Source organism: Protopterus annectens, chromosome 7.part0 (genome assembly GCF_019279795.1).
Source record: "Protopterus annectens isolate FY-2018-M chromosome 7.part0, PAN1.0, whole genome shotgun sequence".
Classification (NCBI taxonomy): domain Eukaryota; kingdom Metazoa; phylum Chordata; order Ceratodontiformes; family Protopteridae; genus Protopterus; species Protopterus annectens.
In genome coordinates this window covers 486,762,010-486,780,104 of record NC_056739.1, presented here as the reverse complement: position 1 = coordinate 486,780,104, position 18,095 = coordinate 486,762,010, and the positions used below count along the sequence as shown (strand labels likewise).

Sequence of the window (18,095 nt, the reverse complement as noted above, 5' to 3'; positions counted from 1 at the left end):
TCCATTTGCTTCCTGTAGGGTTGTATCCCAACTATGGCTAGAGCAGTTGTCGTAAATGCCGCCCAACTTGCATCTTACTCTCAGTCCAAGCAGTTCCTCATGGACACAGGTGAGTGTTGAACTGTTTTCAGATTTTCTAACAAAATAAATTAGATTGCTCTTTATCTTATAGGGTATGTTTGGTTCCTCTGTCCATTATCTAAAGTGTGTGAACATGATTAAGGCTGCACTTGCTTTCAGGATTGTTGCCAGGGTTTAGCTATTCTGTGAATACTGGTAGAAATGTACTTTTGTGCCCAGCCAAAGCTGCTTAAATCCATAACTTGTGTGTTTTAGTCTGATGCCAATAAACTGCCACTGCCTCTTTTTATTTCTCTGAATGGTTCTTTCATTTACAGTGTTAAGTGTCACAGCCAAACCTTTATAGTCTATTTTTATTGAAGGCTTTGCATATGAGGAAAGTAGATGTTCCACTTTGTGTACAGATAGATTTAGACATCCGCACCTGTGCTGACTGTTGCAGTTTATGTCCAGTTCTCTTGTTCTCATTGTTCCATTCTTCATCATTGGTAAACAGAGGTAGATACTTATATTTTGTGTATGATCATGTCCACATGTGGAAGATTGGTGTTGATGCACTGTTCATAGGCTCCTGCCCACCACCACAGATTAATTTAACCCACTGAATAATCCTGCCTTGTGCAGCAGACATTGTGGCTGAGAGCTTAACTCGAGGCTTCCTTTGTATTAGGTCTTCTCCACTGGCAACCACTAGACTGTTAATCACCTCAATGATACTTCTCTGTGATTTTAAGTTAGTGTTTTATTCTATTGTGTGTTCTGTTGGGTTCCCTTCATTACAGGTCCTGTAAGGATTTCTGTATGGCTTATTCTTTTGTCATTTACTGCCTAACTGCTTGGAGAGGACTTATCCTTTGATCTGGTGGACTTGCCTAGATGTACTCTGAAACCTAAATATAATGTGTTCTTCAGGTCTCGCAGCCTTGCCATTTGATGGCAGCTACTTTTGTGGTGGGCATCACATTTCCTTTGGGCATGGGTTTGATAAAGAGACGTTCATAGGTGGCTAAAATCCTTCAAGCTGCTTGTGCCTAGGGAACCAGTTCCTCTGTCAGATCTGAACAACTTGTGTAACTTTTGGTGAGGTATACAGACTGCCATGTATGGCATCTGGCTTGGAATCCTTAAGTGATTTAGCTTTTACTGGAAAGGTTAATCTGCAATTGGCTAATTGGGTTGTAAACTAATCTTTGTACTTTTCTAAATAACATCTTTTCTCTACCAACTAGGCTACTTCAGAGATGATATTCTGTGCCATTTCTGTGCTAGTATGATAAGTGGACTTGTTACTACCGCAGCATCAATGCCTGTAGATATTGCAAAAACAAGGTAAGGATCTTAAGAACCTTTTATCTTTCAAATTAAATGAACTGGTATATACTAAAACAAGTAAATAAAATGTTTAAAAATATTTTATTTTTTGAATTTTACATTGTCGTAATGGAATCAGAGTAAATGGGAAATTTCATGCTCATATGATGCATCTGTTGTAAATCAACTTGAAACCTGGTGAAATCAGAATTAAATATATTTAGAACATTTTAAATGTAAACCATGTATTTTGAGCAAAATGTACCTCGTGTCCTTGTTCTGGCCACTTTTGCTGCATTCCACTAGGTGGCAGTATAGGTGATGTAATTTGTTTCAGTTTTTCTTTAGTTGGTGAATTTGTTTTGTAGTCCATGGAAATCAGTTCTTTGTGGAATCTGCATGTTTTATTTTGATTGTCAAATCCTCTGCCTTGTTCGTTTCAAGGGGTGGAGGAGAAATGTAATTATTACTGATATGAAGTGTAAACCCACTACAACTAGAAATACAAAAGAAGTACTTAGTGGCATACCTCTCAATTGTCCAGATTTTCACAGAATGGCCAGACTTTTGCCTCAAAATTTTTGTCTGTTCATAAAATCTGTGCTTCTCTGGATTTTTGAGGTAAATGAGTCAGGATTGACTTCACTAAATAATGAGAGACATTTGAGTTTCAGAATTCATATCCTTCAGAAAATGGTTGGTAACACAGTGCCTTTAATTCTAGCAACTTTCTAAGTTTATAAGAGCAGTATTTAAAATTTGCCTCTATTTTTGGGGCTTTATTCCCCCCCCCCATTATTTTTTGGCTTTGTCCAGATATTTTGTACCAAGAGGTTGAGAGCTATGCTTAGTGGTCACCTTGAAAACTACTCTTTCATTGGTGAAGTATACTGACAATGTTATTAGCAAAACACTGAAAAACTAAACTATCGAGTCTCACAGCATTTCACCCCATCAGCTCATAATACCTAAGCTGAAATGTTGTTATCCCTAAATTCAAATATGGGCACTATCTTGTAAATTTACATTCTAACTCAAACTTATGAAAAATATAAACTAAAATAAACAAAATCTGCATATTTGTTATTTTTGAAGACCCTGAAGTCAACACTGCCAACTTTTACAGGGGTCTAAATGGCTACCTATAAATGGTAGAGCCAGATGTTCTTCGTGTTTCACTGTTGCAGTCATTACATTTGGGTTATATGCTTGCAGGTAGCCTTCATTCGGCCTGATTAACAAAGTCTTGGGTCCTGCATCGGTTGCTGTCCTTTCTTCCATGACGTCATGTTGTCAGGGGTATAAAACATGCAGCCAACGCCATTACATCAGTCTTTCTTGCCATGCGGTGCCCAAAGCAAAAGCAGTTCGCAAGTGCCGGTCGGTCGACTCCTGAAATTTTCGTTTTCGAGTTTCAGAACTGAAGTCTTCAACTAAAGCTAAGTACCCCGTTGGGGAAACTTTTTCTTGCTCTTTACTGATGTCAGTAAAAGTTAATAATTGCATTACTTGTGGAAAGCAAATACCTCATAAAGATTTTCATTCGTTCTGTATTCCTTGCCTAGGCCCTGACCACGACGTACCTTGCTGTCGGTTTTGTGCTTTATTTAATCAGCGCACTATCCATCGTCATTATATTTTCACCTCTAAATATTTCGGTTCTCGGTTTAATTATCCAGAAATGTCATCGGTTAGCCATCCGACTACTGAGATTCCGAAAAAACACAAAGATAAAGACAGAGACAGGCCACCGAGGTCCAAAACTACCGACGACGCTTCTCCTAAGGCAGTCGCCAATTCGCCTGTACTCAGTGAGGTGCTTTCGCAGCCCCTGATACCCGCTATTTCTGATTTGCAGGCCTCTACTGAGACCCATTCGGAGTCCAGTATGCCGCGAGATACTTCAACTATGGAACCCGCGGTTGTCTCTGCCTTGGATGGGTCCGGAGCCGCTGTGCAGGCACCGGCTTCTGAGGGTGTATTCAGGCCTACGGACTTACATATTAAACCGACGCCTCCTTCTATACTTGGGCCTAAAACTCGATCCATGCCTAAAAAACTGACGCCCAGGCCACATGCTCAGGCCTCTATGCCTAAAAAACAAATGATAAGAATACCGGAAGATCTAATAACTCTAATCAGGGGTAGCCAACCCCCCCCCCCCTTCTAAGAGGCCTAGGACTGAAGTTGATTACGAATCTTCTGATCAGGATTCTGTTTTTTCTGATTTTTCTGATGATCTGGATTTGCCCTTATCTACTTATGAAGATTCTGATGCAGAGGACTCCATTCCCTCTGCTTCCCCTACTGAGGATTTTTCTTTTGGGGAAACCTTGCATACTCTATGGGAGCATTTCCACTGGGAAAGCCAGAGTTTTTCTGATTCAAAAAAGAGGCTTAGGGATTTCCTTCTCCTACCTCAGCATAGGCCTTTAGCTATTCCTCCTGTACTAGGCATTGTTGATGATGCTTTTTCTGAATCTAGTTTGGCCCCTGATTCCCTGCCTCCTGCTCCCAGAAAACCTGACAGATACTACAGGGTCCCTGAGACCCACAAGTTCCTTTTTAAAAATCCTATTGCAGATCCAGAGACAATTTCACAGCGGCCCAAGGGCATTGAGGCTTAAACTGCTAAAAATCCTATCCCTTCTAATAGAGACTCCAGGGCACTGGATAGATGGGGTAAGAAGGTTTACACTTCTGCAGCCTTGGCCATTAGGGCTTTAAACTACCAGTTTCATATGTTAAAGTATCAGCAACATGTTATTGGATTGCTTAAACAGAAAATTATGTTGATTCCTGACTGTGCGGAAAATAAGGAATTACATGATTTAATGCATTCTGCTGAACAAGTTGGAAAACATACTTTGCAATGTGGTTTTGATTCATTAGAGGCCTCTTGCAGGGCTGCTGTTACTGGTCTGTGCTCAGAAGGCATGCTTGGCTTAAAGAGCAATCTTTGCCTGATCATGTTAAAGCTAAATTGTTGGATGCTCCTTGTAATCAGGACCGCCTGTTTGGCAACAAGGCTGAGGAAGTTCTTAAAAAGGTGGAAGATAAAGCTAAATCTATGCAAACTGTTAAAGATTTTTTTACAAGTTCTGCCTCCTAGATTTAGTAAGCACTGGCCCTCTAAGAATTGGTCCTTTTCAGCCCCTTCCAGGTCTTCTCAAGCCAAACCCAGAGAAAGCAAAAACCCCAGGTTTCAGTCCCAGGGGACACACAGAACTAAGCAGTGGGGGGCCTCCACGTCCAAATCTGGGAATAATAAGACCCCCCCCCCCCCTATGGTAAACTGTCTCAATGACTTCCTTTTAAAATTTCCAAGCACTTATCAACTGACTGCCCCTTTGGGGGGAAAGATTGCTCTTCATGCAAAGAATTGGGAACTCATTACCCAGGACAAGTGGGTTTTAAATATAGTGCCCCGGGGATACGGATTTCACTTCCACACATTGCCAACACCAAGAGGGTGGCTGGACCTACCCCTAAATCAGTGGGCAGAGGCCCAAAAACAAGTACTTTCTCTCTTAAGCATGGGGGCTATTCAACTGGTACCAAAAGAGGAAAAGGGACAAGGTTTCTACTCCAGACTTTTCCTGGTACCCAGAAAAGACTATTCATGGCGCCCTATCCTGCACCTGTCTACTCTAAACACTTTTTTGGAGATTCCAAAATTCAAGATGCTGACTCTTCACCAATTACTTCCTATGCTAGGCAAAGATGCCTGGTTGGCAACACTAGATTTAAAAGAAGCATACCTGCACATCCCAATCAGGGAATCTTGCAGAAGATACCTACGCTTCAAAACAGGCTACATGCACTATCAGTTCTCTGCACTGCCCTTTGTGAACCAAAGTGCCTAGCTCCAGTTATTGAATTTTGCAGGCAAAGAAGTATTCAAATATACCCATACCTGGACTATTGTCTAATTCAGGCAGAAAGCCAGGACATACTTTTGAATCATCTGGCCTTTGTACAGAGGGTCCTAACTTGTCTGGGGTATACCATAAAAACGAAAAGAAATCACACCTGGTACCCTGTCAACAAATTATATTCCTGGGAGCAAGCTTGAATACAACTTCCCAGATGGCTTACCTCACGCCAGAGAAACAAATTCATATGACAACCTACTTCAAACAAGTGGCCACAAAATCCCTGCTATCTGCAAGACAAATACTGCAAGCCTTGGGGTTCATGGCCTCCTGCATTCTTCTAATTCCATATGCAAGACTGCATATGAGGAAACTACAGTGGTATCTAAAAAGCCTATGGTGTCAACATTCTCAGGATCTAGAAACAATGATTCCTATCATACCTTGCCTACGCCTAGAGTTCCTTTGGTGGGCAGAGGCCTGCCACCAAATCAAGGGGCTACCTTTCACACCACCCCCTGCCGCCCAAACCCTAACAGCAGACGCATCAGACTATGCAGGGGGGGGGGGGGGCTCACCTGGCAGGTAAGTGCATTCAGGGCAAATGGAACCCAAGTCAAATGCACCTGCATATAAATCAAAAAGAAATGTTAGCTGTACAGAATGCTCTGACAGCCTTCAAGGACCACATTCTTCCAGGACAACTATTGGTGAAGATGGACAACACCACTGTTATGTGGTACATAAACAAGCTGGGAGGGGTACACATTCTTGCCCCCTCTGCAGACTAGCCAGGGCATTGTGGAATACAGCCTTAAGCTACCAAGTGCACCTACAAGCTCAATTCCTGCCAGGAAAATTAAATACACTGGCAGACGGACTAAGCAGAAACCTCATGGACCCACACGAGTGGAACTGGAACCAAGGATTTTCAACATGTTTACAAGCAAATGGGGGAGCCCAGATGTAGACCTGTTTGCCTCTCCCCAGAACTACCAATTGGACAAATTTTGCACAAGGACTCCCCACAAACAAGCCTGGAATCTGGATGCTCTGTCTTTCAGTCTATGCCTTCCCCACTCTGCCTCTGCTCTCCAAAGTACTACTAAAAATCAAACAGAGCAAACCAAGGATGATTTTGATTGCTCCAGACTGGCCGTGCCAACACTGGTACCCCCTCCTGTGCAGTGTGTCATGGTTAATCCCATGGACCCTGCCTCAGACTCCTTCCCTGTTGTCTCAGCAGGAGAACCAGATTCTGCACCCTCAGCTTCAAACACTGAACCTAGAAGCCTGGCTAATTACCTAATCTCTCCTTTACCATCCCTCAGTAAACCTGGGATGGATATCATTTTAGAGGCAAGGAGGTCCAGTACTAGAAAATCTTATTCTGAAAAATGGAAAAGATTCTATGCTTGGACCAAGTCTCTAGGGATGAGCACAGCAGCGCCCAATTTACCTCAGATTTTACAATACTTAACTGAGATGCTTCACAAGGGCCTGTCTTTTTCCTCCATTAAAATCCATGCCTCAGCCATTTCAGCTCATTATAACACAGAACCTCCCCTCTTCTCTCATCCACTGCTCAAGCAGTTCCTCAGAGGGGCCAAAAATTTGAGACCACCCAGGAGAGCTCCAGACCCATGCTTGGAACTTAACTTTGTCTTGGAGAAACTCACTGTACCTCCTTTCGAGCCAGCTGCTACTGCAAACTTAAAATTTCTTTCTTGGAAAACAGCTTTCCTTTTAGCAATCACTTCAGCTAAAAGGGCATCTGAATTACAGGCCCTTATGGCAGTGGAGCTTTTCATCATCTTTCATGCGGACTGGGTGTCCCTCAGAACCAATCAATCCTTCATGCCAAAGGTGGTATCCAGTGTGGCTTTTAATCAGTCCATTCATTTGCCAACCTTCTTTCCCAATCCACAGAATAAAGGGAAACGGATACTGCATTCCTTAGATGTGCACAGACAACTTGGATTCTACTTGGACAGGACTAAACCTCAAAGGAAATCTGAACAACTGCTGGTGGCATTTGCTGCAGGGGCAGAGGGGAAGGCTATTTCAAAGCAAACCATTTCTAAATGGATAAGCCATTGCATTCATTTCTGCTATAAGCACCATGGAAAACCTCTCCCCCAGGGGATCAGACCTCACTCCACCAGGGATGCCTCTACCTCTACAGCCTTTCTCAGAGGCGTCCCTACCAGGGACATCCTAGAAGCTGCTACCTGGAGTACTATACATACTTTCACCAAGCATTATCATTTGCCAATTTTCTCTAAATCCAGAGCTGGCTTTGCCACTGCAGTCTTGTGGGGCCTTATAGCTGGCCCTAATGCTATCTAAGTTCCTCCTCCCAACCAGAACTTTGAGAATCTACTCAAATGTAATGACTGAAACAGTAAAACACGAAGAACATAGTACAGTTGTGTACACTTACCATAAATGTAGATGTTCGAGTGTATTCACCGTTGCAGTCCTGGTTACCCAGCTCCCTAACTTCTTTTGGCTATACCTCTACTTTCCTTACTATGCTTAAAAGCCTTTTCGGTGTATTTGCTTTTTTTTTGGAGGTATATCATTGTACTTTTATATTTAATTGCTTCCCATTAAGGGGGCACCTGACATCTGGGGCAAGAAAAACTGATGTAATGGCGTCGGCTGCATGTTTTATACCCCTGACGACCTGACGTCATGGAAGAAGGGACAGCAACCAACACAGGACCCAAGACTTTGTTAATCAGGCCGACTGAGGGCAACCTGCCAGCAGATTACCCAAATGTAATGACTGCAACAGTGAATACACTTGAACATCTACATTTATGGTAAGTGTACACAACTGTACTTTTTATATTTGGCTGTTAAACGTGAGGTACTGTCACCATTCCCCCCTTACAAATAAAGCAGATAATGCTTAGAGACAGCCAGTAAGACATCATTATCTGCATTATACCTTGTTTTAAAACTACTACAGGAGAAAGAACTTTCTCTAGGCTAGGCCCAGCTGCAGAAATGAGGCAAAAGACATTTGTTTTGTTTAGAAACAAACTAAAACAACTGTTTTAAGTATGTGAAATGTTCTTACTTCTGTGACGACGGCTAGCCCTTGCAGCTTATGCTGTAGTCGCATCTTTTTTGTGAAGAACTACTTTTCACAAATTACTATTGATTGAATACCAACTCTGATTGTATATAATGCAAATAATAATATTACTTGCATTTATAATTGTAAATAACATATAAATATGTTGTTAGTACTTTGTTACTGTACAATGTACACCTTTGTGTATGCATAATTTTCTATTTGTGCCTTATGTCATGGTCCCTGAGGTGTAGCTGAAAAGGGTCTGTCAACCAGTCCACTTACTGAGTTATCAAACTGAAATAAATAAAAAGGGCAACCATTAGGGTTTGGGATTTTGCTTTAGTTATATGCCCCTTTATGAGTCTAAGGAATGAGCATGCAGTGGTTGTAGCAGGGTGAGGTCACCTGTCAATTATGTACTATCAGCCCCCCCTCCGCCATGCAAACACCTCTCATTTGTTCTGCCTGCCTGCATATTTTTGATGAGATGCAAACACTGATAATGTATGTCTCTCTCCCTTTATAGGGAGACGTCAGGTGGCATGCTTGCCTCATGGTGTACCCCCATAGGGCCCAATTGTAAAGTACTTGCTGTTGTAAGTGACTTTCTGTGGTGTAAACCTGCTTTATAGATTGGACTTACAGTTGAGTAAGTCATTTAAATTTAGAGCAAGTCTTTTAGAATAGATCCCGTAAAATATGTAGGAGTCCTCTACTAACACTATTACATTATTGCTCATATATGATATGGATATGTTCTACTGTTTTCTGTTCAGCAATCTAATTAATAATTTTAGTTACTGCCATTTCAGTAAAAGACATCCATCTGTTTTTCTATACTCGTATCACTTATTTATTTTATTTATTTATTTTATTTAGCTGAAAGTCACATTTGGTGGGGGGTTGCTTTTCTTTCATGAGATTGGTATACAGCAAGAACCAATTTTAGATGGGAATTCCAGTCCATCACAAGATGTGCATACATGCATGCACACATGGAGCCTTAACTGGGGTGAGGCAGAAGGGTGGGTGAACCTGCAGCAAGCTGTTAGGGGGTGCTACTGGTGATACTGCAAATTTGATATTCTTAAATGAGTTTATTTAGTAGCTGTATCAGAGGTTATGCAACTTTTCTTAACTGATACTGACACAGTAAGCTATATTGATTGTATTTAGTAACTGTAGGAAGACAAGCTGCTTGCTACAGTGTAGACAGATCAAGTTAGGATTTCTTTGTACTCCGTTTCAAGCAAAGTCTTTACTTATGGATGTATTGTATGTACTTGTGTATGTTACCAACATTGGGAAGGATCTTGATGGTTTCATCTGTTTGTGGGACTGCCCATAGAGCTATAGTTAGGGCTGTACACGCATATACATACATACATACATACAAACACACACACACACACACACACACACACACACACACATTTAAATACACACCCAAACACACACCCTAAGTGTCAGTTCAGCATTTCATTGCACTTGTAGCATTCTTTTAGAGTGGGAGAGAAAACCATGGTCAAAAGCAAACCTAAATAAACATAGCAAAAGGTTCCCCAGCTGAGAATCAGACCAAGACTGCTTGTATTTTAATCAGCACATTGCACAGTAAGTGCACTGTTTAGTCTGGAATTGTTTTAGTAGTTTTAAATGCATGTAGATTGTTTCTGGTTGATATGAAATATTTTAGTGGATTGAATATGGGTATGTAGCTGTTGAGCGACTAGTACCTGTCTTGCTGTGTAATTCTGCCTTGTATGAAATGCCTTATGGTGTCTTCTCCCACTTGAGAACCGTGAGAAGTTATGTAATTTCAGTACATTCAAGAATGCATCCTTGCCTTTTAAGCTTAAAAATTAAGCAAAAAGTAAACATTTGATTTGATTTATGTTGTAATAGAAATTCAGTTATACAATTTTTGGTGTGTTTTTGTGGTACTCAGATTTGGTGTTAATTCCTAGGTTTCCCTCCAAGCACATGTAAGTGCAATGCTGTTATTTTAAAAGTTCTTCTGTAAGATGGACTGAAAAAAATCATGATGTTCTTCGTGTTTTACTGTTGAAGTCATCACATTTGGGTTATCTGCCTGCAGGTAGCCCTCAGCCGGCCTGAATACCAGAGTCTTCGGATTTCTGCGTCAGATGCTGTCGCTTCTTCCATGATGTCAGGTTGTCAGGGGTATAAAACATGCAGCCAACACAATTACATCAGTCTTTCTTGCCGTGCGGTGCCTGAAGCAGAAGCAGTTCACAAATGACTTCCGGCTGACTCCTGAAATTTTCGTTTTTGAGTTTCAGACCTGAAGTCTTCAAAAGATAAGTACCCCGTTGTGGATCCTTTTTTCTTGTTCTAACCGATGTCAGAAAAATTAACAATTGTCTTGCCTGTGGAAAACAAATACCTCATAGAGATTTTCATTCTTACTGCGTAACCTGTCTAGGCCCAGACAATGACGTCCCTTGCTGTCGGTTTTGTGCCTTGTTCAACGCCCAAACTATTCTTCATTGGGCTATTTTTGTCTCTAAATACTTTCTTTCTCGATCTCCGTACTCCCAAATGGCTTCGTTAAGCCATCCGACTAACAATCTTCTGAACAAACGTAAGGATAAAGTCAGAGACAGACCGCATAGGTCCAAAACTGCCAACAACACTTCCGTTAAGCTAGTAGCCAGTCCGCCGGTACTCAGTGAGGTGCTTTCGCAGCCCCTGATACCAGCTACTACAGATTTGCAGGCCTCACTCACAGGCCTCTACTGAGACCCATTCGGAGTCCGGTATGCTGCATGATGCTTCTTCGACTATGGAATCTGCGGATGTCTCTATCTTGGATGCGTCCGGAGCTGCTGTGCAGGGCACCGGCTTCTGAGGGTGTATTCAGGCCTACCGACTTTCATTTTAAACCAACTACTTAATTTCTAGCTCGAAATACCAAATTCGTCAGGCCTAAAGCTTGCACTACGCCTAGAAAACCGATGACCAAACCGCATACTCGGGCCCATATGCCTCAAAAACAAATGATTAGAATGCCTGAAGACCTTATTACCTTAATTAGGAGAAGCCAGCCTTCCCTCTCTAAGAGATCTAGAACTGATTTTCCTCCTGACTCTTCTGATGAGGAATCTGATATCTCTGTTCCTTCTGACTACCAGGATTTACCCTTATATACTTATGAGGATTCTAATGCAGAGGATTCCATTCCCTCTGCTTCCCCTCCAGAAGATTTCTCTTTTGGTGAAACCTTGCATACCCTTAGGGAGCATTTCCGCTGAGAATACCAGGACTATTCTGAGTCCAAAAAGAGACTTAGGGAATTTTTACTCCTGCCTCAACACATGCCTCTAGCTATCCCTCCTGTTCTGGAGATTGTAGATGATGTTTTCTTGGAATCCAGCCTTACCCCAGACACTTTGCCTCCAACTCCCAGGAAACCTGACAGGTACTACAGAGTACCTGACTCTCACAAATTCCTCTTCAAAAATCCCACTGCGGATCCAGAGACCATTTCCCAAGGACCAAAAGGAATTAAGGCTACTACTGCCAAAAATCCTACCCCCTCCTGATAGGGACTCTAGAGCTTTAGACAGATGGGGTAAGAAGGTATACACCTCTGCTACTTTGGCCATTAGGGCTTTAAATTGACAGTTTCATATGTTAAAGTATCAGCAGCATATTATGGGACTTTTAAAACAGAAAATTATGTTGATTCCTGACCGTGCTGAACACAGAGAGTTGCAAGAGTTAATGCATTCTGCTGAACAAGTTGGTAAAAACATACTTTGCAATGTGGTTTTGATGCTTTGGAAGCATCTTGCAGGGCTGCTGTCACTGGGTTTGTACTTAGAAGGCATGCTTGGCTTAAGGAACAAAACTTGCCAGATCATGTTAAAGCTAAATTACTGGTGCACCATTAAACCAAGACTGCCTTTATGGCAACAAAGCAGAAGTCCTCAAAATGATGGAGGAAAAATCTAAATCTATGCAAACTGTTAAAGATTTCTTACAAGCACAGCCTCCTAGATTCAGTGGGAATTGGCCTTCAAAGAACTGGTCTTTTCCAGTCCCTTCCAGGCCTTCTCAGCTCAAACCCAGGAGCAGCAGACCACCAAGACTTCAGTCTCAGGCTATGCACAGATCTAAGCAGTGGGGGGGCTCCCACTTCCAAAGCAGGGAGTAGTAAGCCACCCCCCCCTTTGGAAAAATGGCACAATGTCTTATCCTTAACTCTTCCAAGCCCTGCTCAACTACTGGCTCCCATAGGAGGAAAGCTCACCCTGCATGCAAAAAACTGGGAACTCATTACCCAGGACAAATGGGTTTTAAACATAGTTTCCCTGGGATACAGATTCCAGTTCCACTCATTACCAACCCCAAGTGAATGGCCAGACCTCCCCCCAAATTAGTGGGGGAGGCCCAAAAACAAGTGCTCTCTCTCTCTCCTCAATTTCAGGGCTATTCAACCTGTCCCAGCAGAACAAAAGGGACAAGGGTTTTATTCAAGACTGATGTTCATCGTGCATACAGCTGCAGTCATAACAGATGGGTTCTCCTGCCGTCAGGCGGGTACTCGGTCGGCCGAATTCCAAAGTCTAGATCCGGCGTCGGTTGTCATCGCTTCTTCCCTGACGTCAGTGCGACAGGGGTATAAAAGAACCAGCTGACGCCATTTTCTTCAGTCTTTCTTGCCACGCGGTGCCCGAAGCAGAAGCAGTTCGCAAGTGCCGGTCGGCCAGCTCCTGAGATTACGAAAAATTTGGAAAACCGAAGTCTTCTTAAAAGCTAAGTACCCCGTTGGGGAAACTTTTCTTGCCTCAGACCGATGTCAGACAAAGTTAATAATTGTATTTCTTGTAGGAAGCAAATACCACATAAGGATTTCCATTCCCTCTGTATACCTTGTTTAGGTCCAGACCACGACGTCTCGGTCTGTCACTGTTATGCTACATTCAACAAACGCACTATTAAGCGTCGGACGGAGTTCGCCCAGCATTTTTTTGGGAAAGCATTTAACTATACCATGTCGTCCGATACTCCGACACCAGTTTTGTCTAAAAAACGCAAAGACAAGGACCGGCACTCGAGGTCCGAGGCCTCTACCGACACCACGCCTAAGCCGACTACACGTGGCATGGTTCTCAGTGAGGCGCCTATGCAGCCCCTGATTACCGACGACACATCTTTGGCGGTGTCTCCTGTACCCGAGGTCGCAGGCTCCTCGGCCCACACCCCGACTACAGATACCGAAGCCACTCTTGGCGTTGAAACACAGAATGTGGACAGGTCCACCTCCACTCAAGGTGTCTTCAGACCTTCCTCTTCTTTCTCCATCAAGGCTTTCACCAAGTCGAAAGCAACCATGCACCCTAAGAGACCAGTTACACAGGGCCCATCTCCAGGCCCCATGCCTAAGAAACAGATGCTTAAAATGGCTGAGGATTTAATTACTCTAATCAGAGGTTCTCAGCCACCTCTGGACAAAAGGCCCAGAGTGGAGGAAGATTCCCCCTCCTCTGATCAGGGATCCATTATTTCAGAACACTCTGATGATCAGGAACAGTCTTACTCCCCTTTTGAAGACTCTGATGCAGAGGAGTCCATTCCTTCTGTATCCCCCCCTGAGGATTTCTCATTTGGGGAAACTTTACATACCTTAAGGGAACACTTCCACTGGGAAGGCCAGGATTATTCAGATTCCAAGAAAAGGCTCAGGGCATTTCTTTTATTACCCCAGCACAGGCCTCTGGCTATACCTCCTGTCTTGGACATCCTAGATGATGTTTACTCTGAGGCCTGCCTTAACCCGGACTCTCTACCTCCAGCTCCAGTTAAGCCTGATAGGTACTACAGGGTTCCTGACTCACACCAATTTCTTTACAAAAGCCATGCTGCTGACCTAGAAACCATCTCACAGGGACCCAAGGGAGTTAAGGCTTCCATTGCCAAAAATCCATTGCCTTCCGAGAGAGATTCCAGATCCTTAGAAAGGTGGGGAAAAAAGGTATATACCTCGGCTACCTTAACCATTAGGGCCTTAAACTGTCAGTTTCATATGCTAAAATACCAACAGTTTCTGTTATCTCAATTGAAAAGTAAAATGTCACAACCTGAACAACCAGACTTAAAGGAGTTGCAGGATTTGATGCATAGTGCAGAACAAGTGGGTAAACATACCTTACAATGTGGTTTTGATGCTATAGAGGCCTCATGTAGAGCTGCTGTTACAGGCTCAGTCATACGCAGGCATGCTTGGCTCAAGGAACAAACCTTGCCTGATCATGTCAAAGCTAAATTACTAGACGCCCCTCTTCAAAAGGATGTACTATTTGGGGCAAATACTGAGGAAGTATTACGAAAAATGGAGGAAAAAGCTAAATCAATGCAAACTGTGAAAGAATTTCTGCAGGTTCAACCCCCACGTTTTAGTAGAAATTGGCCTTCCAAAACTGGTCCTTTCCTGCCACGGACAGACCCCAAAGAGGCAGATACAGGCGCCCGAGGGGCAGAGGACAATCACAAGGATCGTACAGAGGCAGACAATGGCAAGCTCCTACACAAAGAGGTGGTGAGGACAACTCACAATCTTTCAGAAAGCAAACCCAATGACTTTCCCCTTTGCAGGCCAACCAGGTCTCAAATGGCAGACCCCTTAGGAGGAAAGCTGGCACTATTTTCAAAAAATTGGCATGTTGTCACAAAGGACAAATGGATCCTGGACATTATAAACAGAGGCTACAAATTCCACTTTCATACCCTTCCAAAAATGAGAGGCATGCCAAAACTGCCACACAATCAAAGGGCAGAGGCACAAAAGCAAATTTCAGATCTTATAAACATGAAAGCTATTCAAGAGGTACCTACACACGAACAAGGTCAAGGTTTTTATTCCAGGCTATTTCTGGTGCCAAGGAAGGGAAAAGATTAGAGACCTATTTTGAATCTTTCCATCCTAAACACATTCCTACTCGTACCAAAATTCAGGATGCTCACTCTACAGCAACTTCTTCCCATGCTGGGCAAGGAGTCTTGGCTGGTAACATTGGACCTCAAGGAGGCATACCTGCATGTCCCAGTCAGACAAAATTGCAGAAGATACCTCAGATTTCTTGCAGGTTCAACCCATTATCAATTCTCTGCATTGCCCTTTGGCTTATCTACTGCGCCCAGAGTATTCACGAAATGCCTGGCATCAGTAATTGCCTACTGCAGACTTCAAGGGATACAAATATACCCCTATTTGGACGACTGCCTGATCCAAGCGGACAGCAAGCACATTCTTCTGAAACATCTGGCTTATGTAATAATGTTATTAAACTCTCTGGGATACACAGTCAACAAAGAGAAATCAAGGCTAATACCGTCTCAGAATATAATTTTCCTGTGTGCCAATTTGGGCACAAACACCCAGATGGCCTACCTCACGCCAGAGAAGCAGGGGCAACTAATTCAATATTTCAGAACACTGGCAAATTGCACCAGGCTGACTGCAAGGAAAATCCTGCAGGCTCTGGGATTCATGGCATCTTGCATCTTGCTAATCCCATGTGCAAAGCTGCATATGAGAAAACTACAATGATACCTAAAAAACATATGGTCTCAACACAGCCACAGTTTGGAAACAATAATACCACTACTTCCATGTCTGTCTGGAATTTCTGTGGTGGGCTCAAGCATGTCAAACAAACACAGGTCTTCCATTCAGCAAGCCTCAAGCAAATCAAGTCATCACAACAGACGCCTCGGACTACGCCTGGGGGGCGCACATGACAGACCAGTGCATTCAGGGCAAATGGTCCCAAAATGAAAAGCACCCTCACATCAATCAAAAAGAAATGCTAGCAGTAATAAATGCTATTATAGCTTTCAAGGACCTTCTACAACCAGGTCAACTATTGATAAGAATGGACAACACCACAGTTATGTGGTACATAAACAAGCAGGGAGGAACACATTCCTATCCCCTATGCAGACTAGCCATATCACTTTGGAACATGGCCATGGACTTACAAATGGAACTACAAGCACAGTACTTGCCAGGCAAGGAAAACACGCTGGCAGACAACCTAAGCAGGAATATGACAGATCCACACGAATGGATGTTGCATCCAAAAGTTTTTACATAAATAATCCAAGAATGGGATCTCTTTGCCTCCCACAAAAATCGTCAATTGACAAAATTCTGCTTGAGGACCTTCCATCCAAAGGCCTGGAGAGTGGACGCTCTCTCTTTCAGCTGGACATCAATGACAGTTTATGCCTTCCTGCCTCTTCCTCTGCTGCCCAAAGTCCTATTGAAGACCAGAGCAGACAGACCAAAGATGATCCTCATTGCTCCGGACTGGCCAAGGCAACACTGGTACCCACTCCTGAGGAGCCTGACTCATTCCCCTCCATGGACCCTGCCTCTAATGCCTCTTCTTCTGACTCAGCACAGCTTCAAAAATCTTCACAGTCAGCTAAAAACACTTAATCTGGCCGCATGGAAGATTCCTTAGCATCACAGCAGGCCCCACTCTCCAAGGAGGTGCAGGATGTCATTTTGGAGGCCAGAAGGCCATCAACTAGAAAAGCTTACTCCGCAAAATGGAAACGTTTTTGTGTGTCGAATGAGAAAAAGGGCCAGAACCCTGGAAAACTGAATTTACCTCAAATACTACAATATTTGGCTGAACTGCTAAGCAGTGGACTTTCGTTCTCCTCCATCAAAATCCATGCCTCAGCCATTTCTGCAGAATACAACACTGATCCTCCTCTATTCTCTCACCCTCTTTTAAGACAGTTCCTCAGAGGGGCTAAGAATTTAAGACCTCCAAGGAAACAATCAATACCTGCTTGGGATCTAAATTTCATTCTGGAAAAACTGACTTTGCCTCCTTTTGAGTCAGCTGCTTCATCAGATTTGCAATATTTGTCCTGGAAAACAGCTTTCCTTCTGGCTATCACTTCAACTCGTAGAGTTTCAGAACTACAGGCCCTCATGGCTGTCCAGCCTTTTATCATCTTCCATCAGGACAGAGTTTCCTTAGGAACCAACCCGTCCTTTATGCCTAAAGTGGTATCCAGGGTAGCTTTAAATCAGGCCATACATTTACCAACTTTTTATCCCAATCCTCAAAACAAAGGGGAGAGATTACTACATTCCTTGGACATCCACAGGCAACTGCGTTATTATTTGGACAGAACAAAACCTTTCAGAAAATCAGAACAGCTCTTTGTGGCCTATGCGGTAGGAGCTCAAGGAAAACCAATTTCCAAGCAGACAATCTCAAAATGGGATAGCCCACTGCATACGCTTTTGCTATTCCTTTCATGGCAAAACTGTTCCTTCAGGCATTAGAACTCATTCCACCAGGGCCACAGCCACCTCTGCAGCCTTCCTCAGAGGAGTTCCTACCAAGGATATCTTGGAAGCAGCCACTTGGAGTTCTGTGCATACCTTCTCCAAACACTACAACCTACCATTATACTCCAAATCTAGAGCAGGTTTTGCCACTGCAGTCTTGCAGGGCATTTTGGCTCCTCCTAGTTCCACCTAGTGCCTACCACCCCTTTCTTAGCTTTGGGATTCTACCCATCTGTTATGACTGCAGCTGTATGCACGATGAACATAGCACAGTTTTGTACCTACCATAAATGTAGATGTTCGAGTGCTAATACAGCTGCAGTCCAGGTTTCCCTCCCTCCTTCCCCTCTAGGGGTATTCTTTTATGGTGTATTTGCTTGCAACTACTGTTTTTTGA

The 18,095-nt window shown here is 43.2% G+C and overlaps 1 protein-coding gene across 1 annotated transcript in view; it reads left to right on the top strand.

The window, feature by feature from the left end:
• Nucleotides 1-18,095, top strand: part of SLC25A11 (solute carrier family 25 member 11) — a 280,651-nt gene that overhangs the window by 175,729 nt on the left and 86,827 nt on the right. The window contains exons 5-6 of the mRNA XM_044077086.1: nt 19-109; nt 1,311-1,410. Coding sequence (XP_043933021.1) covers nt 19-109; nt 1,311-1,410 — 191 coding nt within the window. The remainder of the gene's footprint in view (nt 1-18; nt 110-1,310; nt 1,411-18,095) is intronic.